At 44.2% G+C, this 27,940-nt stretch overlaps 1 protein-coding gene across 1 annotated transcript; it reads left to right on the forward strand.

The window, feature by feature from the left end:
• HAO1 (hydroxyacid oxidase 1) lies at window positions 1–26,559 on the forward strand. Its single transcript, XM_065682359.1, has 8 exons — window positions 1–186; window positions 7,711–7,862; window positions 16,933–17,188; window positions 19,931–20,106; window positions 21,003–21,094; window positions 24,338–24,496; window positions 24,777–24,846; window positions 25,209–26,559. The coding sequence occupies exons 1-8, from the start codon at window positions 50–52 to the stop codon at window positions 25,277–25,279; spliced, it is 1,113 nt and encodes a 370-aa protein (XP_065538431.1). The 5' UTR covers window positions 1–49; the 3' UTR covers window positions 25,280–26,559.
• The last annotated feature ends 1,381 nt before the right edge of the window (window positions 26,560–27,940 follow it).

The raw sequence follows: 27,940 nt of genomic DNA on the forward strand, positions 1-27,940 counted from the left end.
TGAAAAGAGAGGGAAGTAGGACTACAGTAACCCTGGGAGGTCTGCAGGCATGTCCGGAAAGCTGGTTTGTGTTGCTGACTTTGAGGAGTATGCTGCAAAATTCCTCCCCAAATCAGTGTATGATTATTACCGCTCTGGAGCAGATGACCAAGAAACACTAGCAGATAACGTAGCAGCATTTTCAAGGTAGGAGGAGGATTTGGGCTGGGGTGGGATGCAGGGGGTGTAAATTCTGCTTTATCAGTTAAATGTGATGCAATATGAGATTTCTGTGTGAACAAAACTCAATTTTTCTGCAACTTCTTTCTTTTTGAGCAAAAAGTACACTTACAGAATTCATTTGGTGAACAATTGTCTCCTCTTCCACTCCTTCGCCTAGTATTTTCTGTCCAAAAGCAGTCCCTAAAAACCATTAGTATCTTTTTAGCTTTAGCTGCGTTTTGTTTCACTTGTTAACATCAATTCTCTAAAGAGTCCTTTGGCTCCAGTATTTAATCAGCTGACGAAGCTGTGATTTCTACACTGGGGGCTATAATGCAAAGAAGGGGTTCTTATGGTGGGGTTGTACCTTTCAGCTCCGGAGTCAGTTTTGCCTTTTCCTCTTTCTTCCCAACCTGGATTAGTGCACAGCCTCCCCTTGTAAGTGCTTGTGCAGCACTGTGGGATCAGAGCCGCATCCCCTAGCAGACAGGAGTTGCACATCCCAGCTCCAGAGCGAGCCGTGAAAGGCAGGGCTCGGTCCTGGGTGGCCAGGCTGTGCTGAGCGGGGAGTCCAGCAGAAGCTCAGCACTTCACCAGGAAATGCTGTAAATGATGGGAATTATGATAAACCAGTTCTCACTGAGCCCCTGAACTGTTGTCAAAGCCTGGGCTCGGGTCAGCCTTTGTCTCAAGCACAAGCTCAACACAAATTCAGCCAGCATTTGCTGTTGGATTCAGTAGAAGATGGTCAAAGCTCACATTGGTTCCCCATCCTCTTCATCTCCACTGCTGCCCAGCCCCCAGAGCATCAGCCTGAGCACTGCAGAGGGAAGAAGGTGGCTGGAGTCTGGTGGCCTCAGCCCAGCTGAGCCCAGTTAAGCTGCTTCAGCCCATGTTGGCTTCTCTTTCCTTCAGGCGCTGTGTTGGTGCAGACATTTAACCCCCTGCGCTTGCTTTGCTAATCTCTGAAAGTTTTGTCTTTAATCCCTCTGAGTCTAATAAACCAAAACAGGAGTTTTCTGATTTATCTTTAGTTGTTCTCCATCCCCACTTTGCTTTTCTGCTGCAGAGCAGCAATCTTATTCGCTGCTGGTTGCCTTTCCATAGGCTGTGAGCAGTTCAGCTGGAAATGCCTCACACCTTTAAGGCCGTAGAAACTTGGTGGTTAATTCATTCAGGTGGATTTCAAAGGTCAGATCCCAGAAACCAGCTTGGAATCTTAATTTTAAGGACACGTATAGAAAAGCTTTGCAATGTCAGGCAAAGAAGAAAACTGATCTCCACTGTGACCCCTTATTAGAGACCTCATAGCTCAATGCAGCAGCTGCCATCATGGACTGGAAATCCCTCAAGCTGCTCAGAGACTGCTCTGGCTTTGAGGACTGAGTAGGAGCAGGAAGGGATGTAGTAGTGCTTATCTAATCTTATTTTTTTAGTTTAGTTTTTTAATGCTTCCAGATGCTGCTATGATGTTACTTGCCCTCATAAAACCAAAATGAGATGTTAAGGAAAGGAACACTCAAAGGAAGTGCTCAGAAGCAATAAACTGTACAAGTAGTGAACTTTTTACTACTAAATGCTAGTTAATCCTGATTAAGTTGGATCCAAACTGCCTGGAGACAGGCTCTCAACAAGCTGTGTATATCCACTTGCTGTGTTGGTATTAGCAGAGCTAGATGTTCATGGTGGGAACATCTCTGAATGTGTTTCCCACCACAAAGGCAGGTTCCTCTCATGATAAGACTGCCTTGCATCAGGCTGGACACCTGTGGGTTTCAGGCTCACCTCATCTGGCATCTCCTACCCTGTTTTCAATAGGAGCCTCCAGTTTCAGGCATTCAGAACTGCAGAGCTTGCAGACAGCCTGGAAAAGAAGGAGATACCAATCAGCAGTGCCTTGAACAGCCTCAGACACTAAATTTGCCAGGTCCTGGTGTGACTTAAAGGCCCTTGATGCTGGGTTCCTGCTCCGCAGCAGTGAAGGTAGGAAGGGGGTGGGAGCTGTGTTCCCGTCTTTGCTCCCCTTCCTTTTGTATATTTGTCATAAAGAAAACGAGATCTGATTTCCTCAGGAGCTTTGGGCCATTTAAACATCTTCCAAAGGCCAGTTAATAAAATCTGAAAGACTTGACAATGAGTTTACTCTATTAAATCATCAAAGAACTGAACTTGCTGACAGCCAAAGAGAGAGGTTATGGGGTAGAAATGCTGAAGTCAAAGCTTTGCTTTGTTACCTTTCCGTTGCTCTACATCCACATCTCTTTCTGGGTGCCCACCAAAGCACAGGAAAGCATGGTCATGTGCTGATGGTCACCCAGCGGATCAGTGGCAGCCTGAAGCACAGCTGCCCTGTTAAAACACATGGTCCCCTTCCTTCTGCAGGGCCAGCACAGCTCTCCCCTTGATGATGGGCATTGCAGCTCGAGTCATCTGTTGGGGCTTGCCAGCTTTGCTGATATGAAGTGGAAAGGATGCAGGGCTTCATGGACAGCTGTGCTCTTTTATCTGTCCATAGACAGAGGGAAATGGTAGCAAAAGTGGTCAGAGTTCAAAAACAGCCCTTATGTAGCACTCAGAAATGTAAGTTAAATGATTCTCAATGTTTCTAGTACCTTCCTGTACCCATCTGAAGTATTTCCATGAAGCACTTGTGTGCACTTGCTGCCTGCAGCCAGATAGACCTTCCTCTGCAAAGGTGACCCCTGTAATGAGCTCATGAACCTCTTAGGAGGCACGTTGAGCACTGGCCCCCATGGACTATATGTTGACAGCTACAGTGGTTCCCACTTGTCCCTGCTGAGGCACAACATGGGATGGTGGGTTCCTGGTTTCTGAGCATTGGATGCTGCCATTAACGGTTCATTAGAGCGTGCTTGCAATGGCTTCCTGGCAGCACATCTAGAAAAGGTGAAGCCCTGGTATGAAGTCTTTATGGTGTTTTGGTTTATAGAGACCTGCTTGACAAAAGCAGCTTCTGCAATCTTTTGTTCTTTGATGCTGTTGGCAGAAGCATGGCCTGACTGTGCAGGATGCAGGACTGCTGCTCACTGACTCTCACATAGTCCCTCTGCACGTTACTGGTTTTCCTCCCTGTTCCTGAGCACAGCCTGTGGGTAAATAGAAAGTAAGATGGACTTTACACGCCAAGCCACAGAGATCACAAAGTCAGATGACTCGAGACTCTGTGACAGAAACAAATACGTTCAGCTTCATTTCCCATTGATTTCCACTCCCAGAAGCCAAGCTGCAGCCTGATTACAAACACTTAGAGTTTATTTAAGTTTTTACAGATATATGTATAAATGTTTGCGCTTACACAGAAAAGAAAGCACCAAAGTGATCAGGAGCATGAATTGTTAGCCCATACCTTTTTGGTATGGGCTGTGTTCACCCAAGATGATTTGGTTGAACAAGACTGCTGGGATGGATTGTATTTGGGGGGAAAATCAGTGTTGGGTTTGTTTATGAGCTCTTTATATTTTTGGCAACTGAATGGTTGTATTCATAGAGAAACAGATTATTATTAGGAGCTAATCTAGCAAATGAATGGTTGTGTTGATGGATGCTGTAATATGTCTTGCCAGTGCAATTTTTGGAGCAGTGCAATTTGTTCTCATTAGAGATGTCCCTGCCCATGGCAGTAGGGTTGGAACTGGATGATCTTAAGGTCCTTTCCAACCCAAACCATTCTGTGATTCTATAAACTGAATATCCTGGCCTTTGTCAGCACAGGAGGTCAAAGCACTCTGAACCTGTAATCAGACTCCAGAGTATGAAATGGCTGCAAAAGGCCGGTGTTTTGTAATCCTCTCCCAGCTTCCAGTTCTTCTGGGAGTGAGGGAAGAGCTGGAGCTCACATATCAACATTGGTGTGCTCCTGCTAAGGCAATCATCTTTTACTCATACCGGAGATGGTGCTGGCATAAGTGAGGCATTAAGACAAGAAAAGATGATCTGGGATGTCAGAGCACACGTTACTCCCTATGGCATCTGACTGCATTCACCTTGCATTTGCTCTGCTTCCCAAACCATTGCATGTCCTTCCAGCCCCGTGCCGTCTGGCTGTTAATTTCACTCTCAAGTTGTCAAGGAAGTGAGGGGCTTGAACGGCGAATAGATTTTATGACAAGGTCAGGACGCCTTTAGCTTGCTGGTATTGAAGGAATCAATCTGAAATCTCCCCTCAGCATGTTAATGTCTGTGTGTGTAGGAACATGCTCCTGCTAATCCACCTTGACATGTACTGCCTCCCCGGTGGCCTTTGGAGGAGATCTGTTTTGTTGTCATATTCATCAGTGACAGCATCGGTGCGTGTCCTCTGCAAACACATCATGTTCTAGCTCGGTGTTCAGGGTGTTCAAATGACTGGGCACATAAATAATTGAAATATTGGCTAAAAAAGGAAGGCTGAGAATGCGATTGGGGTCAAACACGCATGTGAAGTTGTAGGGGGGAGAAAAGGAAAGGAATGCTTGTGATAACAAGTTAGATTGCTGTGATGTCTTTCACCTCGGACATGAAGAGTCGTCGTGTGGATGGCAAGAGGGTTTTCTGGGAGAGAAAATCGATCTTCCTCAGGCAAAAGGAGGTGTTGGTTACCCTGGCACAGCGCTGGCGTCTGCCCCTTGCCACGGGAAGGCAGCAAAGTGGGTTGGAGTTGGGATGGAGACTGCACCCTCTCCCAGGCATGCTGCTTGTGATGCGGCAAGAAGGGATGGCTTGGTAGGGGCTCAGAAAGAAACAAGAAGAGCTGCTTGGAAAGGTGGTGTGGTTTGAAAACGTCATTTTTCACAGCTGAAAGGCACTCTGGCAAGCAGCGAGCCCTTCCCTCTCACCCAACTGTAGATAACCTCAGCCAGAAGTCAATCTGATTTGTTTGAGCATGGAGGGGGAAAAAAACATTCCAAGACACTAATCCCTCCCATTCCCTTTCATCCTGCTTCTAAAACAGCATTTAGCCAAAGCTGCCTAAATCAGGGGTGCTTACTCCTTTCCCCATGCTGTGACATCGCCCCGCTTCCAGCTGGGAAGAAAGATGAACCACTTGGGATTGTTGATTGCAGCACATGAGTGTGGACCAGGCTGGATAAAAAAGGGGGTGATGAGATGAGGATGACTACAAAAATGCAGGTTTGTTACAGGATATCCAGGGAATGTTTTCACTCACAGGCTCAGCTGTGTTTGGCAGTGGAATGACCGGTGCCCTGGTTACTGGGAATACAGCTTTTGGGGTTGGTTTGTGGCTGTTAGGGGTGTCTCCCTTGGGATTGTCCAGAAAGTGCCTCACATGTCCAGTAAACTCAGCTGCAAACACCTCTGTTCCCACAGCAAGATCAGGTTTTCATTCAAGAGTATAAGACTAAGGTAGTATTTTCGTGAGACCTAGTAAATACTCAGTTTACAAGTATTGCCTGATGTTGGTCAAGAGGATGCAACCTGATAAGGTGCAAGGGGAAGAGAAGCCACAGAAGACATTGGAAGAGACATTTACATTAAAAATTTGGGGCTCATGTGCCAGAGGACCCCAAAAAGCTCATAGATGGAGTAATTTGATGGCACATAATGGTGAGTGGGAAGGATGCTGCTTGAAACAGCATCATTTTTCTTGCACACTCTATTGGGAGGATTTTTGCTCCTTGTGTTGCTTTTCTCAGCTAAAAGATGCCTTGGAGCTGAGAGAAAGCCTTTGGAATGAAAACTAGGAAGAAAGGGGGGAGGAAAAAGTCATATTTTCTTAGTCCCACCCTCCCCTGAGAAACAACAAAGCCATACAATAGCATGAAAACACGCCTGAGGAGGCATACGTGCAGTGTGTGTCTTGGCATTGAATGACACAGCTGACTCCCACAGACACACATCTCCTTCCAAGCATCATAACTATCTGTCTCCTCCCGGGGGAGCGCTTCCTGGAGAGCTGGCGCAGCCCTGTGCTCTTGGGTCTCGTCCTGGCTCTGCCCCAGGCTTTCTTGTGGAAACATCTCTTGATCTTTCTATGAAATGAAGAGATTCTGCCTTGTCTTTTTCTCTTTTCCAGCTTGTCAGTTTGATATGTGAGCTCGAGCTGACCACTGCTCGCTTTTGCGGCAGTCTGAGAGTAACGGTGCCTCTGGTTGCTGTACCTATCCTAACAGTAATGTCAGTATAGTGCTGAGCAGGTAGAGGTTCAGCAACACTAGAGCTTAAGTTTCTGATTATTTTCTGTAATAAAAATCCAATGGCCATCAGATTCCTTCCAAAGGGAGGGATTCCTCAGTGAGAGATGAATGTGCACCCTGCTACTGCCTGTATAGTGTTTGGCCTGTACAGTGTTTGTGCACACCCTCTTGTGGCTTGTTGCAACAGTGGCCTGGATGTACAGCATCTCCTGGATGGGGAGAAAAAGATCCAGTTATACAGGGATCCCCAGTGCAACCCTATTAATAAAGGGCTGGATATTGCAATGTCATCTAATTGAGCCCGTAAGAGAGATTTCAATCCTCTTGTAATGATGTTTTGTGGGGTCAAAGAAGGGATAAATTTCTGTGTATGCAAGCACGCGATGTCCAGCCTGACTGCAATAAATTGTATTTAAGTGTGTTTTTGTTTTGGTGTCAGCTTCTATTTGTACCCAGGTTGAAGACCCCAGGGGAGAATCAAGCCCAGCTCTGGGCTGATGTGGTTTCTGGTGGACACGCTGAAGGCAAAGCATGGTTGGGAAGGGTTGAGCCAATGCTGGGCCACATCATTCAAGGGCTAGATTGTAATTTGCCCTGTTGGGAAAGCAGTTGTGCTGCTTGGTCTATTCCTGCACCAAATTACAGTGCCCACATTTGGTCTTTTCCTGGAAGTCTGGAGTCCCTGCGGCACGTCCCAGGGATTATGTGCACAGTGGCTGGGGACTGCTGGGCACAGGATCTCTCCAAGCAAAGCAGCTCAGTGTCTGCGCCAGCAGAGATGTGGTGCAGTGGATTTCCACACCCCTTGAGCTGGGAGAAGTCAGGGCAGCCACCCTGGCCACCCATGTCCCATGTGGCAGCTTGTTTCTGAGTAGTCTCACTGCTAAGACCCATAGCATGGGGACAGGGAGGGCTAAGCATGCTGGCCAGGCTGGTTTTACACCTAAATCCTGTGTCTTTTGGCTCCCTACTCCATAGAAGGAATAACTGAGGGAGGCTGGTGACTTCTGTTCCTGTACACCCTCTGCCATACAGATCTGCCCTGAGGCTTTTGGGGAGGCTGAGACTTAACCATGAAGCTGAATATTTTGCAGCTCCTGTCTTGTCTTTCAAATGATACCAGCTAATAGTGTTCAAAGGCTCTTCACCTCTTTCAGCCTCCACAGACTTTCATCCCTCCTGCTTTGTGTGTTCGGTGGGTCCTGCTGCAGCTCTGGGTCACTCAATGAGGTTCTGCTCCAGCCCCATCACAGCTTTCACCATGTTTCTCCTGACATCAGGAAATATTTGCTCTTGCCCATTAGGAACTGTAAATAACCTCAATGATGCTTTTTATCCTCTTCTATTGTGACAGATGGAAGCTGTACCCCCGTGTGCTCAGGGACGTGTCGGTGATGGACCTGTCCACCTCAGTGCTGGGGCAGAGGATCAGCATGCCGGTCTGTGTCGGAGCCACCGCTATGCAGCGCATGGCTCACGCTGATGGAGAGACAGCAACTGCTAAAGGTGAGCAAAGGCAAAGCCCCCTGCACTGAGGCAGAGATGAGCAGAGTGATGCTGGGCTGCCGGCTGTGAAGCCTGGGTGGGTTTCTTGATGCTGTGGCCAAGATGGGTTTGAGCTGCTGCTCGGAGTAATCTGTTGATTTTTGGTTGTTTCTTTACTCTTTTCCATTGACTGTTTTGTGTGGAGGTTCTCTTTCATTATGGAACAGAGAGGAGAAATGCAGTGTGTAAGAAGGGAATCATTTGTAACACAAAAAAATTGAAAACTGCATCTATTTACATATTTTTCTCTACATTCTATGAATATAACTCTATATATTGTCACAGCAACATTCTTCCTGTTATAGCACTGCTTCTAGAAATTGCTTATCTGGGAAATACACTTCATAGAATCACAGACTGGCTTGTGTTGGAAGGGACCTTAAAGCTCATCCAGTTCCAACCCCCTGCCACAGGCAGGGACACCTTCCATTAGAGCAGCTTGCTCCAAGCCCCTGTGTCCAACCTGGCCTTGAACACTGCCAGGGATGGGGCAGCCACAGCTTCTCTGGGCACCCTGGGCCAGTGCCTCAGCACCCTCATAGTGAAGAATTTCTGCCTAATGTCTAATCTAAGCCTTATTTTAATCTAAATCCTTGTTTTGAAAAGAGCCCTTTGAGAGCATCCCGGAGAACCAGTGAGATAAGGGCCTCTTTGGGCTAGATGCTGCAAAAAGGTGTTGCCTAAAAGGCTGCAAGAAATGGGCTGTTAACCACAATTCAGATGTGAAACTGTTTCCTGCTCCTTTAACCAGCTGCAGAATGACACGAAGCGTAAGAAAGAGGTCACAGGGTGTGCCTGTTGCATGGGAACAGCACAGCGCTGTGCATGTCAGTGCTCTAGCGCTGAATGAAAAGGGGTGCAAAGCCTAAATGAGCAATATTAAAAGCAATTAATAAATCCTGTGAGTGGCTGAGCTGTTCCTCTAACAGCGTTTCCATGAACAATGCAGCAAATGATGGTGTGAAGCGAGTCTCATTACCTGCCCTGCAGTGCGAGCTGGACACAATAGCCATTAAAAAGCCCCATTGCTGCGGTGTGCACCGTGATGGGCAGCACAACTCCAGCAGCAATCTCTGTAAAAGCACAGTTCTTCCTTCTCATAGTACGTTTGGACACGTTTTCCCCCTCTTCCCAAGAGGTTTATTAGGAAGCCCGACTTTTTCCCTGTTGTATGTGCCGGCATGTTCCACACGATGGAGCTCGAATACCTTGAATTGGTTTGTGAAGTGGCATCTGGTGGGCTTTGGCTGTTCTTGTGCATTATTTCTGGCCCAGATTATGCTGGGTGGGAACTCTGAAGCATTCTACTGTTCAGTGCAAATGTATTAATGCAACGTTAAGAGCCAGATTTGAAACACACAAAATTCAGGATGTTCCTTAGCAAAACTTCCCACCAATGGCACAGCCTGGCCACATTTTAAAGCATAAATCCACAATGATACGAAGTCAAGTGGTATGATGAGGCTGACTACAGGGCTGAGTTATGGCTGTGGTAGATAAGTTTGGAACTTCGTGACTTTTGTGCACTTATATTTTCATATTTTAAGGTAGGATTATTTCATTTAATGTGTTTGGGGTTTCCAGCTGGGAGAGCTTGGTGAATCGGCAATGGTTTGAATGTGGCATTGAAGAAATTGTCTATTGGAGCTGGGAAACTTTTCATTGCTTTCAGAGTTGACAGTAATTCAAGTCACAGCTTCTGCATTGCAGCAGTGCTTCTTGTAGCAAAAACATGCTTCAGTTTTGTGCTCTGTTAGAGGTGGAGTGGGGTGTTCAGTGCCAAGCATTTGGTTTGACCTTCTAAGATGACAGGGATTAGCCATAAATTACACATTTGGCTTAAAGGTTCCCTTAAACTTGGGACATTTTGGATCGGGGGACTTGAAACATCCAACTTGTCTTAAACTGTGATACTGCTGTTATGATAATCCTGGAAAAGGATCCATGTTTCATAGAATCATAGAATGGTTTGGTTGGAAGGGACCGTAAAGTTCATCCAGTCCCAACCCTCTTCCTCTTTGTATTGTGAGACTCCTGGTCCTGCCAAGGAATTCCCTTCAGTACCAGAGTTTTGCTTTAAATTCTCTGTTCTTCCAGCAGCTTTGCCCACATGTGGCAGCACAAATGTCCTCTCTAGGGACAAGAGCATCTCATGGTGTCTCTCATTAGGTAAGGTAAAAGTCCCAGGCCCCACTTTGGGGCAAGGAGTTTTAGCAGCTCCCTCCAGCCAGGGCAGCTGCTCCTCGAGGGATGCTCTCCCACAGCAACCAAGCTGGTAGAGAGGGATGTGCATCTTACCCAAAACAGGGCAAAGTCTGGCAGCTCCCCTTAAACACACCTTCATCGACAATTCTGTTTCATTAGTAAAGAACCTTTTTGGGGGTAAAACTGTTCAATTGTAAGTTTAAAAGCTGCTGGTGACAGGCCATCCAACACAACACAACTCATTCCAAAGGTTATCTAACTCCACTCTGAGCAGAATAAGCTGTAGCCCTGGTCAGAACATGCACAGCTTCAAATCCAGATGTTGGATTTAGTTATACTTCTATTTGCTAGATATAAAACAGCAAAAAGAAAAGCTGTTGTCCACATAGGCTGTAACGAGGTTGCTCCTCAGTTCCCTTTGACGTATACAAGTGGACCAGGAGACCCCATGGAGGAAGCTCTCTTGTGCTTGACACGATTTCATGGACCTTGGCGGTTGTCCCACTTTTCCCAGGTCTGTCTTCAAGTATATTCCCAAGCATTTTAGTTATAATTCATCAGTTTATATTGCAATTTCCCAAAGAATGGATTTTCTGTTCAGTAGAAACTGAAAAACTGGGAGGAAAATTGTTTTGGATTCACTGAAATGTTTAATATGATCCCAAACACAAAGTTTTACTTCATTTTCCTATTAATGCTTTTCACCAGAGCTCTGTTTTGAGACAAACGTGTAAGCTCAGCAGGAAACATTTCCATGTTGAAAATATCCACGCATGACATTTTGACTTAGGCGAATTTTTGTTCTCCTTCCCACTCCAATTTCGACCTCTTTAACTAAAAATATTCGCCAAATTTGATGAATAATCTCAGCCACCATTAAAGAGCAAAGGGCTGCTCCCTAAACACTTTGCAACAGGGCTCTTCTGATTCTACATGACTTAGTTTTTTCTTGCTTGTCCATCAAAAGATTCACTATTCATTTGCCATCCCAACTTCATTCTGCGTGATCTCTGTGTTGTCTTAGAATCATAGAATCACAGAATAGTTTGGGTTGGAAGGGACCTTCAAAGCTCATCTGGTCCAACCCCCTGCAATAAGCAGGGATATCTCCAACTAGATCAGGTTGCCTGGAATCACATGCAGCCTGGTCATGAACATCCCCAGGGATGGGGCATCCACCACCTCTCTGGGCAACCTGTGCCAGTGTTTTACCACCCTCATTGTAAAGAATAAATCTTCCTCACATCCAGCCTGAATCTCCCCTCTTTTAGTTTAAAACCATCACCCCTCGTCCTATAACAGACCCTGATACAAAGTTTCTCCCCATCTTTCTTATAGGCCCCTCTTAAGAACTGAAAGGCTGCAATAAGGTCTCCCTGGAGTTTTCTATTCAGGCAGCACTGCCTGCAAGTGTTTCTGTAAATAGGACCCGCTTTCAGGAACACCAAAGCAGACTCTCTTGTACCAGCTGCTCAGCAAGAAATAGCAACTTTTTGAAACCTTAATCAGTGATAATCAGATTTGCAGGCTTGTCTTACGGAGATTTCTATTCTGATTATGTTGCTGCTCATTACACACTGCTATCCCACTGACCCATCACCTCATGTTCTCATGGTTTAGCCCAGAAGCAGTATTGCAATACCCGACTTCTGTGACTTGCTGAAGGTCAGGTGGAACAGCCTGACTGCTTTCTTGGCCTGATCTTTTGAAAGCTTTGACTGGGGGTTGCTCAGATGCGATGTTTTGATATTTACCCTCTGCAGTTGCTCCTAGATAACTCTCTGAGTTACTGCTGATGCAAGAAGTGTTTCACCACCACCTGCGATGTGACAGCACCATTTGCTTTGCCAAATGGAGAACAGGAACATTGACTGAAAAGCTTTTTAGTTGAGTTACTGGCAGCTTTATTTCCACTAGAAAGGAACACCTTTGTTCCTTTGGCTCTTAACAGACTTATAATGTGCTTCTTGTTTGCTCTGATGCTGTTGAGCAATGAGCAGTTTCCTTGTGCTCATTGCACATGCCTGTGACTATGAAGGAGGGATTTTGCAATCTGCTGCTATTGGTGCTCAGCCACAGTGAAAATAGCAGGACTTTGTACCCATGTTTCATAGAATCCCAGACTGGTTTGGATTGGAAGGCACCTTAAAGCTCACTGAGTTCCAACCTCCTGCCACGGGCAGGGGCACCTTCCACTAGAGCAGTTTGCCCCAAGCTCCTATGTCCAACCTGGCCTTGGACACTGCCAGGGATGGGGCAGCCGCAGCTTCTCTGGGCACCCTGTTCCAGTGCCTCAGCACCCCGTAGTGAATAACTTCTTCCTAATGTCTATTCTCTGTCTCCCCTCTGTCAGGTTAAAGCCATTCCCCCTTGTCCTGTCACTAGAGGTCCAAAGCCCTCCTCCAGATTTCTTGTCAGCCCCTTTACATATTGGAAGGCTGTTACAAGGTGTCCCCTTAAGAAGCCTTCTCCACTCCAGGCTGAACAAGCCCAGCTCTCTCAGCCTGTCCTCACAGGAGAGTTTCACTGTTACCCATGTGCTGCTCCCCAAAAATGTTAATTTTAAGGTATGGCTACTTTAGAGTCCTTGAGAGGACAATGTTCACGTGGGACGGAATAGCCTGGACTGACCTGCCCCTGACTCCCCTCGGAGACCATCATGGCCAGGGGACTTTCTGATGCAAGTGTACGCAGGCAGTCTGGCACAACAGCCCTCCTCAGACCAGCCAGATCCATCCTGGCCACGTATATCTTTCCCTGCTGCCTCCAGCCTTCCTGCACAGCTGACACAATGTGTTGTGTCAACACAAGAATCATAAGCACAACTCACACGCAGTGTTTTGTAAGGGGTGAGTGAGGAAAGGCCAGGCAGGGGATTTCTCAGTCAACCGTGGTTCGTCAAGAGAGAAATGTTGAGTACTTTAAACAAGTCTGTTTCTTAGGAGATGCAGCTCCAAGAACGTAGCTACGTCTCTTGAGAAATACCACCGTGCCAAAAGGACAACACGCTGGTTCCAAGTAATGTCCTCTGGCCCCTAACCTGGGGCAGTGGATTCACTGGTGGACTCAGGAAGAATGACCACAATGGGGCAGTTGGGCTGCATGCTTCTGAGATGTCCCTTAAAGGGAAATGATGGGAATTTGCACAGTTAGAGAAAAATGGGAAGTTCCCATTCCCAAACAAGGTAGGCTGGATAAATATGCAAGAACTGGGCTCTTCTCCAGTGTTCTCCCATGAAGTATGCTGCTGCTGGGTTGCCCACAGGGACAAACTCCATACCTTCCTAAACCAGTTAGTGATGTCCTATCAGATGAGACTGAGGTTTCAGTATGAAAAAGGGGCTAAAAAGGATTATCACTCTGTTCTCCTGCAGATTCCCAAGTGGGTCCTGTCCCAAGATCCACTTGATTTGTTGCTACGTAAAATACTACATCTGAGTTCTCTAAGAATGAGGAAAGCCCCATTCTACTGAGGTCTGTGTTCCGTGGTGAGAAGGTACGACCTTGCTTGTGGCTTCCCTGGGCTAAGTGCAAGGAGGTACCAGTGGGACTGAGAAACTTCTTTACACATGGAGCAAAGGCTGTGAAGCTTCCCTTTGCTAGGAACCCCAATTCTAGCTGCATCTGGCCCTGAAACAAGGTGGGGAACAAATAACTCAAAGCTTTATCATCCTGACATGGAAAACTTCCCCAGCCTCTTGTATGTGGCTACTGCCATGCTTGCTGCATTATCACTGACCTGAGTGAGAGCCTGCAAAGGCAAATGAATGCTTTGAGCAATGCTTTGGGTTAAAAGAAGACCTGGGGGGAGGAAAGAAGGACTAAAAGCAATGTAAAATGGCATGAGGAAAGGCTGGTTTACAAAAATCCAATGTTTAAACTCTGGCAAATGTCACACGTTGCTGCAAGAGCATCCTGTGGGAATACGGATCTAGTAGCACTGATTTACAATAATAAACAGAGGTATTTGCAGCACCCGAAACTTGAAGTGTAAAATATAGTTGCTGGAGGAAATGAATTGCTTCTGTTTTCTTCCACTGTAGCTAAATATGCAAGAAGTGGAGGATATTTTTAGCAAAACCTGATTTGAGGTAGGAAGAAAAAATAGAACCTGGCAACACTTCAGACTGATGTATCATGTGTTTGAAAACCTAGAAAACTGTCAAAATAAGCTTTGAAATGATCAAGATAAAGCACAGATCAACCAAACCTGGAATCTCTAAAGCTTGGAAAGCTTTTGTGTGTGTGAACTTTGCATTTGACCACATGGATCCAAGCTACACGTGTTGAGCTGGCGCTGGACCAGATTGATAACTACAGGGCAGGGGAATGCTGTGAGTGTGCCTTCGTGACGGTGCCATAACCCAGTCTGGGATACTTGAACTCTGATTGAACCAAACCACTGAAATCTAATCTTAAATGAGATGAAAGCATTATTTTTCTATTGCTACGTATGCAGTTGAAAGAGTACGGTGTTCTATTGTGTTTTAAACCTTTTGTTCACCCAATAGATTTTACTGTGTAGTTCCTGTTCTAATTTTTGCTGCTTGTGTCTGTAGGGCTATAGAGGTTGAGGATAAAAGGAAGAATGGAAATAAATGGCTACCCAAAGGCAGAGTGAACCATAACATTTACATTTCCCCCTTATCTGATCTAACGGGTTTGCAATTGCTGGGTTAGCAACTCTCCCTCTCATTCATGAACTTATATTTGACAGAGCAACAGGAATGCGGATCCCTTGCTTCTTAGCATCACTTGATGGACTGGATTTAGCAAATTACTTCAGGATTTGCAATAACCCACCACAGCTGATTTTAACAAGACTTTAGAATCACAGAATCAAGTAGGTTGGAAAAGACCTTTAAGATCATCAAGTCCAACTGTTCCCCAGCACTGCCAAGGTCACCACTAACCCATGGCACTGAGCAACTCGTCTCCACGGTGTGTGAACACTTGCAGGGACGGTGACTCCAGCACTGCCCTAGGCAGCCTGTTTCAATGCCTGAGCACCCTTTCAGAAGGAATTGTTCCTAATATCTAATACAAACCTCCCCTGATGCAGCTTGTCCTATCACTTGTTACTTGGGAGAAGAGACTAGCCACCTCCTGGCTCCATCTTCCTTTCAGGTAGCTGTAGAGAGAAGGGCATTTGGTAAGCATCGGCTCTTCAGCAGCAGCTCATTTCTAGGTACTTGATCTGGGAGAAGGAACTATTTTCAGTAATTTTAAGGGAAGGAATGAAAAGGATGCAATGCAGAGTTTTGGGTCATTGCTTCAGTATTTGCATTGATTGAAAGCTGCCTGGTGGCCCTGGGAGGGTGTAACCAATTTGTTTGAATAAGCTGTTCATAAGTTTCCACTCTAAGAGACTTGTAATCCTTATTTAATAAAATGTTGTCATAAAGACCACTTTTTAATTCCTCGATGGGCTGGAGATGACGTTTAGAAACAGAGCTCCATTTACATTACAAATATGCATACTGCGGTAGACCAAGAAAAATAAGGTTTTCTATGATATTTTTGAGTTTTACAGTGTGTTTTCCTTTATTTTACATGAAGTGACAGATTACTCCAAGAAGAATAAGTGATAGATTCATAAAGATACGGCTGTATGAGGTTAGCTGGTATGCAGTGCAGCCTGGGTTGGAAATCACCCCCAGGGAGGTGGCCGGCACAGAGCCTCTGGCTGCTTGACCCCATCTCGGATTGTTCAGTGACATTTAACCATGGGGCTGCCCATGCCTCGACAGTGATTCCATTCCACAGCCTTTCGAAGGTAAAGGAGAGGCCAAAACACACTGGGCATGATCAGCCATTGCTTTGGCTTCATTGGAGACTTCAGGGACCGCTTTTCTATTGTACGTGCTCATCTCTCTACTTACTTTTGGGGTATTCTGGATGGAGACTGTCACTCGGGGTGTGTCTACCCCATTCCTGTGAGATAAGAACTTCTCCTTTTTATCAGCAGAAGTGTTAACTTTATGTGTGGGATCACACAATGGATGTGGGCTCCTCTCCGTCAGGCCATAAGTCAGAGCAAAAGTGTTCAAGCAAAGAACATTGGAGCTTCACCCTCAAGTTTTTAAATAAGGTTGTCTGTTGGACTGTGTCCTCCTGTTTTATTAAGCCCTGAAACTCTCTGTAGGGATGAAAACAGGCATTTACTAGAACAGCACTTCAAGAAGCATAGGTTTAATGCTAGTAAACATTCTGGGGGTGGGACAAAGCAGCCAAAATGTGGTGATCAGAATGCTCGGGGGGGTGTGTTTGTGATGGTGGTGAGGAGCACTGAAGAGCAATGTTGAGAATGACAGATCCAAAACACCAATCAGCAGCAATGTGGCAGTGCTCAGAAAGCTGGAAGCCTTAAATCCACGTATTTTTTTCTTTAGATCATTTAAAACTGTGCACGTAGGTCCTTAAACTTATGTGCAAAAATGTCTGACAAACAATAGCCAGATACTCAGGGCTTACAAACAGGCTCTTCTTAGGATAAAGAATTATTAATAAGGGTTAGGCTTAGTTTGATTACAATATCTCTTATTTCCAGCACTGGAGCAGGGATCATCCCACTGTGCAGACGGCAGTCACTAGGAATTTGCCTTTAAACACAGAGAATAAAACAGAGAAGGCTCACAGCAGCTCACCACTGTTAGTAACTGCTATCAGTGCAGTTACTAACAGTTATCCCTGCAAGGCTGAAAGCTCATTAACACTGAGGAAGGCAGTGTGAGATCACAAACACTGAGATGCTCTGATGAGCCAAGTACTCCTGCTCAGAGAAGCTTGGATAATCTCAAACATAACCTTGTGTTCCTTCCTCCAGCTTGCCAAGCAATGGGGATAGGGATGATGCTGAGCTCCTGGGCCACCTCTTCCATTGAAGAAGTGGCTGAAGCAGCTCCATCAGGCCTTCGCTGGCTGCAGCTCTATGTGTACAAGGACCGTGAGGTTACTAAATCCCTTGTGAAGCGTGCGGAGCAAGCAGGATACAAAGGGATCTTCGTGACGGTGGACACGCCATTCCTTGGCAGGCGCTTCGATGATGTGCGCAACAAGTTCCAGCTCCCTCCCCACCTCAGGTACATGTTCACTGGTGAGATGTGGGAGATGGGCATGTGGTTCAGGTTAGAAGGGACCTCAAAGCTCATCCAGTTCCAAATCCCTGCCATGGGCAGGGACACTTTCCGCTAGAGCAGGTTGCTGCAAGCCCCATCCAGCCTGGCCTTGAACATTGCCAGGGATGGGGCAGCCATAACTTCTCTATGCTCAAGTGCTGGCATAGTATTAGCAGCCACAGGCTGGCTGGGAAAGTACGTAGTGGACGGGATATCCAGGACTTGGGTTTACAAAATGGAGCTAAAAGTCTTGTGAGTATCTTGCAAGTAAGTCTTGGTAGTGACTGCAGTCGCCTCAGCATGTACTCAGAGTGCTGTGTTTGCTCTTATTCAGAGCCTGAGAATGAACACAAGAATGGAAGGAAGCCCCAAAGAATAACTGAACATATTTTGAAACAGATTAACTTTGATTTGAGTCCAGGTTTTGAATATTATCAATGGATCTGAAATGCTCTTCCTACGTCTCCTAAGACTGTCATGCTATACTATATACTTACTATACATAACGTGTAGAGCAAGAAATATAATATCACATCCTGAGGTCTCTCTTCTTTTTCATAATATTCAAATGGAAGGTAAGCCATGGGACTCTGGAATCAATCTAATTCTTCATCACACAGGCAAGAAAACCTCCAGAGCCTGAGGTGTTGGATATACCCGTATGCTTGTACTTGAAGCATAGATGGTATGATGAAGTTTGACAGAGCAAGCTTATCTCTGTCTATGATTTCTGTGTTTAAGTATAGCCTTATGAGGAAAGCATCATAAATCAAAATATCCCTCATACATCTAATGTTAAAATGTAGCACGCTGGTCTGGTATGCGTATGCCCCATGTAGTAATTCTGCTATAGATCTGTGATCGACAAAACACTGTTGATAACAGTCATTTCACCTAAAAAAGTCTGGAATAATTCTTTACATAGCTTCTTTTAGGGGTAGCACCATTTTAACGTGTGAGGTTAAAGAGATTTTGAATGCAAGTCAACCCAGAAATGTTTGAGAAAAGTAACAGAGCATTTCTGAAACCCTTTGACCCAACCTGACCAAACCCTAACAAGGTTTTGTTTGAGTGAACCACATTAAATCACACGAAGTTGGAGTAATCTTTGAAGGTTCTAATGAATCCCTTCAGGTTTCAGAGTGACACTTGGGCAGTGTTTTGTTGCCGAGCCGGCGGTGGAACTCTCCTCCGCTCAGTTATGTGATAACTTTTTCTTGGCTTCAGGTTTTCAACAAAGTTCTCAAAGCAACAACAAGGTGCCATTGTGCTCGGAAACGTATGTAAGGCAACATTCATCCAAGTGTTGATCTGCATTTCACAGGCCAAGAAAAACAACAGTTATTTATATAATCTTATCCACGGTTCTGTTTTCCTCTGGGCACCCCACCTTCCACAAACCAACAGCTGAAAAGCTGGATCTTGCTGAGAGCCCTTTCTCATTTTCTTCTGGGCCTGGAGCTGAACAGAAAAGCTTGTTGCAGGCATGAAATCAGCACTGAAACCAGCCAGTTTCCATGCACAAACCCCAGTGCATGTCCCAGAATGTGGAATATGAGCATAAAACAGCACAATGTGGAACAAGAGAGTTTCCAAAGAACAGAGCGATCAGCCTCGTGTGGGACATGGGTGTCCTTGGTACTACTTGTGTTGCTCATGGTGGTTTAATGCTTGTGAGCACTTGGAGCTGCTTCAGCTTTCTAATACAAGCACAGCCTGAATTACTCTATTTACCCTCCTTTTCCTGGTTTGTGTAGTAAGTCTGTGAAGTCTTTGGTGCAGGGGCTGTCCCTTACCACTCATTCCTAGAACCTAGGAGATTGATTTGGTGCTAAAGAGCAAATAATAGCTAATGTTTTCATATAAACTTAATTTCCACCCCTCCTACATTTTACAAGGAAACATACAAAAAAGAAAACATGAGGGGAACTGGCTGGATGTTATCAGAGATGAAAATTCAGAAATCCTTGCAAAGCTTCATGCAGATCCACCTAATTCATGGAGCTTAACGAAATTTCCCTCCCTCCTTCTCCCTTCCCACCTACCCAATCCCTTATTCCTCCAGTAGCTGAAACCCCTGGATTTGGGGGGTAAAAAAGCAAAACCCAAAACAAACCCAACTGTTCTGCATGACAGCAAAGGGGATTTTTGCTGGTGAGTACAGCTGAACCTCTACTTTTCAGTGGGTCCTGGGTTGTGGCAAGCAAGATTGATGTTATCTTCTTAAATCCAGCCTGTACTGCTTTACTCCCACAACCTCTGGTGCATTTCTCCTGGCAGATAATGTTGTTCCTGTTTTATGATGGGGGACTGAGGCAAAAGGAGTGGCAAAGTGTCATGCTCAAAAGTCGCATGGGAGGACAGAACCTTGAGCCCACATTAGTACTCTCACTGTTGACTTTTCCTCCTGGTTGTGGATTTGATGCTGAACCTTTAGATTTTGGACTTTATCCTGTTTCTTTTGGAAGCACCAGGACAGTTGCCTTGGGCTGGAGAAAGCTGTATCAATGGTACCAAAGGCTTTGCCAGCCAAAGGTTTGGCTTACTAAAGACTGTAATCTGACATGCTGGGATGGGCTTTTTTGCTCCTGCCCTCCCATACAGCAAACCTTTAACACAGCTAAACTGAATGCTGGCATTAGGCACTGATCCGTGGCTACACTGAATCTTTCTCAGCCTGTTTTTCTATATATTTTGTCATTTTAGATTAAAGAACTTCTCCAGCAGTGACCTGGCATTCTCCTCGGGGAAAGACTTTGGAGAAAACAGTGGATTAGCTGTGTATGTAGCTGAGGCAATCGATGCAAGTGTCAACTGGGAGGACATCAAATGGCTTCGAGGGCTGACCTCGCTGCCTATTGTCGCAAAAGGAATCCTCAGGGGTGTGTAGCTCTGCTGCTTCCTGTGGGGTAGGCGAGGTGCCCCTTTGCACAGGGAAAGTGCTGGTGCTGGGGAAGTTTCTGTAGAATTGCTTTGAATTGCATTACTTTTTAGTGGAAACCGTCCACTTTGCTGATATGGAATATGGTGGGATCTACATTTGTATTTCTGTGCTTGTTAAATGGAAGATGTGCCACAAGAGACTCAAAACAATCAGAAGTAAAAAAAGCCTTCTCCATGCATGGTTAGGAACCCAGCAACAAAGACACTTGCAGAAGCAGCTGCTTAAATAAGTACCAGATGTTTTGTATGGCTGTGCTACAGGGTGTATCTACCTTGATGGTCCCTGGTAGGGACCAGAACTTACTAAATGTGTAAGTTGGTCAGCTGGTATGGCATCAGTTATGTCTGAAATCAGACGCAACCAGGAAGATGGAATTTGCTCTCTTGCTTGTGCCTGTAAACTGTATACAACTTCAAGGAAAGCTGGATTTCCATTCTGTCAAAAGAGCACTTAGCACAGTGTAGTGGTTTCATTAAGTATGGATTATTGTTGTAATCATGCCAATAATTTTGCCTTGGAGAAAATCATTCAGCAAAATAAATTTCTTAGTGATGAGTTCCAGAATGTGGTAGAGAAAATAAAGGCTTGAAACTAAAGTGGCTGCTAATCCAAAGCGATCAAATATTCTGCTCCCACATTTCAAACTACTTTTCTGGTCTTATTTCTTAGAGATAAAACTTTTTTCTGTGTTGAGATGGGGCTTTGGAAGGGTGAAGCCCTAAAGTGGCTTTGCATTACCTGGCAATGTGTTTTTTAGTGATGCCAAACTTTCCCTCATCATGGTGTCAATGCTCCCAGTTATGGAAGGGCATATTGTGTCTGTTTGTCTTCCAGCTGATGATGCTAAGGAAGCTGTAAAGATTGGGGTAAATGGTATCCTGGTGTCAAATCATGGGGCACGCCAACTTGATGGGGTCCCTGCAACTGTAAGTACAGGTGCCGATACACACCAGTAGTCTCTGGTTTTCTCTACCTTTTAGCTTCTTAGTTGCTTCTCTGAACACATGGTAGCTGGAAGAAAAACCTGTAAATACGTGATATATGCCTTTAACCCACAAACAGTAATCTTTCTCCTTTTCTCTATGTATGTCACATCATACTGTTAGACACAGCCTCCCCTTGGTCAGATCAGACAGTAAAACACAGGAGGGTTGATGTGTGCCTGTTTCTTCAAGCTACCTGAGCACCCTGTCCTTGGCTGCAGCACCCTGCATGGAAATCTAGAGCTGTTTCAGACAGAGCTTTACTGTCAGTTAAAGCTTTAGAAATTGGAAAGAGTTTAAGGATTTTTGTTTCCAGTCTCCTCATCTATTTCTCCTTTCTTATCCTCTTCTGAAAACCCCTTGTTGCCATCTGCAGCACATTGGAGGTTGTTTTTCCCCTTTAATATTCTTCAGAGGCTTCTGAAAAATTACAGGGTTACCAAACAGCTAAAGGCAGAATGAAACTCTCCCTTTTTCTCTTTTCAAACATTTTTACCTTTGGAAAAGGTACAGAGTGGTTAAATTACGTTATTTTTTCCCTTTCCTTTTCCTTGTCGTGCTACCCCGTGCCTTTTCCAAAGGTGAAAGGGATTTGAGAAGTCCTCCTCTGGCAGAACAGAAAGAAGTAAAGGAAAATGAAAAAGTATGTGTTCAGGCTGAAGGAAAACCCTCAAAATTCCAGTCATCACTCATCTTGCTCCATTTGGTGTCGGAAAGCTGCATAAGTGAAAAGAGAATGAAAGGGAGGAGAATCAAAGCCCGGTTGTGACTGTTTCAGTATTCCTAATGTGTCCTTGATGAAAAACTGTTTTCCATGATGGTTCTCTGAAGGGAGAGGGGGACAGGTAAACCTTTTTTCACTGCTGAGTGTTTGCACATGAAACCTTATCTGCTCATCTCTGCTGTCCCACTGGCATGTTCCCCCTGCAGTGCCCAGAGCACTTCTCTCTGCTCTCTCATCAAGGACTGGATGTATACTTGAATCCGTCCTCAAGCATGGATTTCTCCAGCTGATTTCCTTCACCCACTGACTTTCAGAGGTCTTCTCATATACCCAGTGATTGTCTGGTTGTGTTGGCTGGTTCTTCAGCACCCAAGCCCTGCATTGGGAAGCCAAACACCAGCACAAATGGTTTTCTAAATGGTTAATGAAGTTGAGGCATTGACCTCTGAGTTGAGGCATTATCCTCTGAGATGCTCTTGCCTGGCTGTCTCCAACTACTCCTGGGAATCAGTAGGAAAAGAGACTTCCTGATGTCAGGAATTCTCCAGTTTCAAAAGAAAGACTGAGATTTTTCTTTTTCAGATATGATTTAGTGCTGCTGGAGAGTTGCAGCTATTCAGTACCAGATACCTTAAGGGGAACTGAATTTTCAGAGTGTGGGTCCCTAAACCTTCTGAAAATGAAATTTTACCTTCAGCTTCTGTTCTCTTTATCTTCTTACCACCTTCTGAGAATATATGCCCCAATTTCAATTAGAGTATTTGAAAATCTTGGGCAAGTCTATATACGAGCTAATCCAACAAGGAGGATGTATAAGGATGTTAAAAACATTATTGTGAGGAATGAGAAAGCTCAATAAACATGATATTTTTGCCAAAATCAGTAGAACATTCTGTTCAAACTATCTGTTATGAGATGTTCCTTTGCAACACCACAGTGCAGAGGAGAAGGCACTATTAAAGCTGATGTATTCACTGGGTTTCATCGTACAAAGACACTACTTCTCACAATGGAAATATCTATATCAGATCATGCTACATGTTTCTGCTTTAAAACCATAATAATTTGCTTTAATTCCATGGCTTTTCAGAACGTGAGCTGAACCCAAGCTGGTTAATATTTCCAGTGTCCAGTTACACATTGAGGAAATCGATGTTTTAATTATGGTTTGCATCATACTTTAGCTATTACAGCACTTTAATGTCAGTACGGTTTGTCAGGATGTAGAAAGTGGTCTCTGTATATGGAAATAGATCCCAAATATGTTTGGCAAAGAGAGCAAAACCAAAGGGAGGGGAAAAAAATCACAGCAAGTGCCAAACTTCAAGAAAATGTTAATCCAAATCTAAAAACAAACTGCACTTTCAAGTCTGCTTCCCCCCCATCTCCTGGTCATTTTTCATCCATTAGAAAGGAAATGAATTACATCCGTCTTTGAAAGACGTGAATTTGTGGGCCTTTTGTCTTACTACCATACACTGTTTCCAGTCTCCTTAGTATTTGGCTTCCAGTTTTGCGTCTTTCCTGATTTTCATGAATAGGAACTATTTAGGCATTATGGGAACAGTTGCCCTGTAACTAATGCTTGAGGTTTGAATTCAGGAGGCTCATCTCTTCATTGGGACCTCTTGCCTGGTGTGAACATGTTGCTTAACTCCCTCGTCACTTGTAACTTAGGAACAGTAAAAATCCTTTCTGCCCTTAACTTTAGCACTACTGTAGGGGATTAGAAGAGCTCAGTGCAAGTAACATACAAGTGCAGTAAAAGAAAGCATTTCCCACCTAGATCAAAATTCAGAGGAAAGCTGGCTTTTTTTCTCCTATGAAGTCTCCTGCAGATTTATTCTGTTATCAAGATGCATTTCCAAAAAGAATAATACATTCATTAAAAGTTTTAAGCCAACTCTAAGTTCTTTGGGGCACATCTTTCTCTTACTCCATGTCTTTGGGTATAATACCTGCCTCTGGGCTCCTGGATGCTTGCTGGTCCTTAGTATAAATGAATAATAAGTGTAAACAAGAAAGCAAAGATGGTTATTTAAAGGTGACAGTGATTCAGTTTCATCCCCAAGCTGATGAACACTGGATGTTTGGGGGGGGGGGGGTGTGTGTTAATACAAAGAAAAGGCCTCTGTGCTTGCTGTTTCTTGTGTACTTCACAAGTATCTGATACTGGCTTATGCACATACATGTCATAGGATCAGATGGTCATTTTATGTGACCCTGCTGATACTCATTCTATTTATGTGACTCTCCAAATAAATTTGACCTTTGTGTATATCTGCTAACATGCTAAGTCACTGCTGTTCTTCAATACAAAGCTGTGCTATTTGTGCGTACAGTTAGGCATGCAACTGTTCATTTAGCTTCTTTAAAGCTTGGATCCTACATGTAAGAATTCATTCACAAAATAAATAGGGCTACGGAAGCAGACAAGCTGTATTCCTGTTTTACTCTTTTAGATTGATGTCTTGCCTGAAATCGTTGAGGCTGTAGAGGGGAAGGTGGAGGTGTTCCTAGATGGTGGTGTAAGAAAAGGCACAGACGTTCTCAAAGCCCTTGCTCTTGGTGCCAGAGCTGTGTTCATTGGAAGACCTCTCATCTGGGGCTTGGTTTATCAAGTAAGTCAGAAAAACCTCAATTTTATGTTTGTAGATACCTAGACTCCCTGTTTAAGCTCAGTGTATGCACAAATGTGTATGTGTGCACACAGGAGTGTGTGTGTGATGGTACCAGAGTGTGTCTGTGTGTATCCAGACCATCCGATTTAGAACTTGCTATGACAAGTACTTAGGAGTTAAGGTTGTGCATAAAACTTTGTTGTCACAGTATGCATGTCTGTATTTACACACATGAGCTATATGTACACATAATAGTACATATTGTCTCCTAATCTCTTAGGGTGAAGAAGGAGCAAAAGAGGTTCTCCAGATGCTGAAGGAAGAGTTTCGCCTGGCAATGGCACTGACAGGTGAGACATCAACATTTCCCCTCAGTAATCACACTTTCTCATTGCTTTTATTTGCCCTGGGCAAGATGCTATAGTAACTTACATGAAGGAGATGCAAATGTTTGCAGTATAAACAGTCTATGGAGAAATGGGAAGAAAACTTGTTATCCCTGTCTTATAGATGGGACCTAAGCAGATAAGCTAAAAGCAATAAAAGATCTTTTTCACAAGGAGAACAATAAATCCATAGAAAAGTAGTGGAAAATCCTCAGTCACTAAGGTGCGGATTTCATCTAACAGAATGTAGATTTCTATGGGACAGGAAAAGGCATAGAGTGGGATGGAAAAGCAGGGCTTTCAACTGATATTAACTTCCCCTCCAGGGTGCCGGAGAGTAGAAGAAATTGGCAGGACTCTGATACGAAGACATCAAGCACTGTCTTCCAAGATTTAGGTCTGAAGATTATTGCCTAGTGTGTTGCCTGTTGTACAGGAAGTGGGCTACCAGACAAAAAACAACTGTGTTCACTCTTTGGGCGTCATCCTGCAATCCTGACTGAGAAGAAGTAGTCTGTAGGAGATGACTTGCTGAAGAATGTACTTAATGCAAATGTTACAGGTGTTTCTGTATTTTCTTAGGGTCTTAAGGAAAGCTGCTCTACTAAGAGTTGTGATTAAAGATGGGCCTTTATAGAAGACCAACATAGAAACTTAAAGGTGTTTTGCATCAAATGCTAATATTAACTTACATGCCTGGAAGTAACTCAGGTGTTAAAATGAAACAATAAACTAAAATGTTCACAGCAAACCACTATCACAATGGAGAAATTTAAAATGTGAAAGATAGTTCTTGCTCACTGTTAGAGAAACTACAGTGTAGATTGTGGAGATTAAATCTTGCTTTCTTGTGGACATAGTGTCATTCCCTTAAAGACTATATGCTATTACTTTACAACTGAGAGTCCTCTAAGCTCCTACTGCCTACATGCTTAGAAAGAACTGAATAGCAAAGCAAAATTGGGGAAATCCTGCTGTTTAAGTGACATAAAACCCCTCTGCAATGAGACACTGTTACGTATGTACATCAGGTATAGGTCAGACTCTTGGCTGGTGCAAATCCTTGTAGCCCTACTGCCTTCACCAGACTGCACCAACTGCACCCAGCCGAAGCTGTGAGTCCAGTTTTCACCTGGATTCATTTGCTGACAGTGGCAAGTGAAGGGTGATGCTACCTGCAGAGTTTGTCGGATTTGCAGCCACGTGCAAAGGAGAAACTTGAATAATTGAAGCATTAACCCTTCACTTGGTGTCCTGGGTTTAAACCACGACACTTGGGAAGATCCTAGTGGCCCAACTCAGTTTTCATGAACACCCTTCAGACAGATAAATCTTGGCATTATTCACTCTGCTTATGATGAGGATACAGAGATGTACAGGATCTGCTGAACAATCCAAATCCCCACTGAATTCAGGAGAAATTTTGCCCTGTAAAGAACAAAGGGATACTTTCATACTACAGAGTGACCTTTCCCTAAGTGAGCAAGCAGGCAGAGGAGGTAAGACTACTAATCTCATCTTGGGTAAAACTAAGGGTGGCTCTTCATGTGTCTCACTTCTGCTGCAGGTATAGCAATGTTACTGGAAGCAGGCAGAGGCCACTGCAGGAAGGTTTTGAAAATCTTATTGTGGAAATTCAGTGTTCATTTCTAAGGAGGAATAAAAAAAACCCCAAAAGCCTTGGTTTCATTGTTCACTGTCACTGACATCACTGGTTCCACCGTTTGTTTCCCATCAGTGTCAGAAGGCCTCATGCGTTCTGACTCTCCCTTTTTGCTCTGTTTGACATATCCCTTACCGAGCTTTGGAGGCAGCTTTGTAATAAAATGATGGAATATTATAATGTGAACTAAAGCTGGGGCTGGAACTCAGAAAGGGGAGAAAACCCAAAAGGCCACATGCTTGCCCTCCAGTTGTAAAATCTGTACTCTTATTTACTGCAGAATGCAGTGTGTTGTGTGAGGGTTGCGTAGCAACAAAATAAAGTTTATCTCTGTAAGGAAATATGAATGTTTCTCAGAGCACAGAGAAGCATAATTTCTGCTGTTTACTGCACTTATCATATCTGTTGCAATGTGGACTGTGTCAGATGTCAATTACAGACTAACTTCAGAAAGACTGTTTATTTTAGATAATATAAATGTTACTTAAAAGATAGGGGCACAATATCTTATGTTTACATGTTGAAGATCTATTTCTAAAGTTTAGAAGATGCAGTTTCCTGCCTCTGCCCCAACCAGATTCAAGGAAAGTTCTGTAACTTTGTGGTCCAGGATGAATTCTGATGGTGAGGCAACCGGTTTCATTACTTGTGCATAGTTAACTGTTTCTAGTTCCTGTGGGATAAGGGCTTGACATTATTTTTCCCTGCTTGTTATGTGAGAATTGTCTAACTGCCTCCCAGTTCAATGCACTCAAACTCAAAATTAGAGCTAAATACTGAAAGGCTGTGAAACAGTGTTAACAGAAATGAGATTCATTCATCTCGTAGACTTCTGGTTTTAAAACATTAAACAGTGAAGTGAATTTCCCTTGATTTTGAGCCAACCAAACACAAGTGGTTCCTGAAATTATTAGCAAAAGGCAGGGATTCTGTTTGGTTTTGGTTTCAGCTTTGAACACAGAAAGACGAATGCCCCATTTTGAAAGCTGGACAACACCCTGCCTAAGAAAAAGATCTAACTCACAGTTGCTTTACCTGAAGAAGCTAAGAAAACCCAGCACACAGAACAAGTGGTGGTGACAGATCTTTCTGTGGTTTGTGAGGGTATTTCCAAGGAGAATATAAGCAATGTAACAGAAGCAATAATTGGCTTTTGTGAGAGATGTTAAAAAAATGTTATTTTTGTGAGAAAAATACAGTATTTGTCCGTGAAGTAACAAGTGAACCCAACAAACTCTTAGGAACAGTTAGTCACAGTCCTCAGATCAAGGCAGAGAAGCTGGGGGGAACAGAAGGTGCATTTTGCATTTATGATGCTTTAGGATATCTGCCCGCCTGCATTTCAAATAACAAACACAGTGTCTTGGTGGTTTTAATTGTGAAATTGTTTTCTGG

This window comes from Lathamus discolor, chromosome 5 (genome assembly GCF_037157495.1).
Source record: "Lathamus discolor isolate bLatDis1 chromosome 5, bLatDis1.hap1, whole genome shotgun sequence".
NCBI classification, from domain to species: domain Eukaryota; kingdom Metazoa; phylum Chordata; class Aves; order Psittaciformes; family Psittacidae; genus Lathamus; species Lathamus discolor.

Coding starts and splice junctions, on each gene's coding strand:
- HAO1 (XM_065682359.1), top strand. CDS start 50: ATGTCCGGAAAGCTGGTTTGTGTTGCTGACTTTGAGGAGTATGCTGCA. Junction 187..7,710: donor AACGTAGCAGCATTTTCAAG/GTAGGAGGAGGA, acceptor CTATTGTGACAG/ATGGAAGCTGTACCCCCGTG. Junction 7,863..16,932: donor AGAGACAGCAACTGCTAAAG/GTGAGCAAAGGC, acceptor TCCTTCCTCCAG/CTTGCCAAGCAATGGGGATA.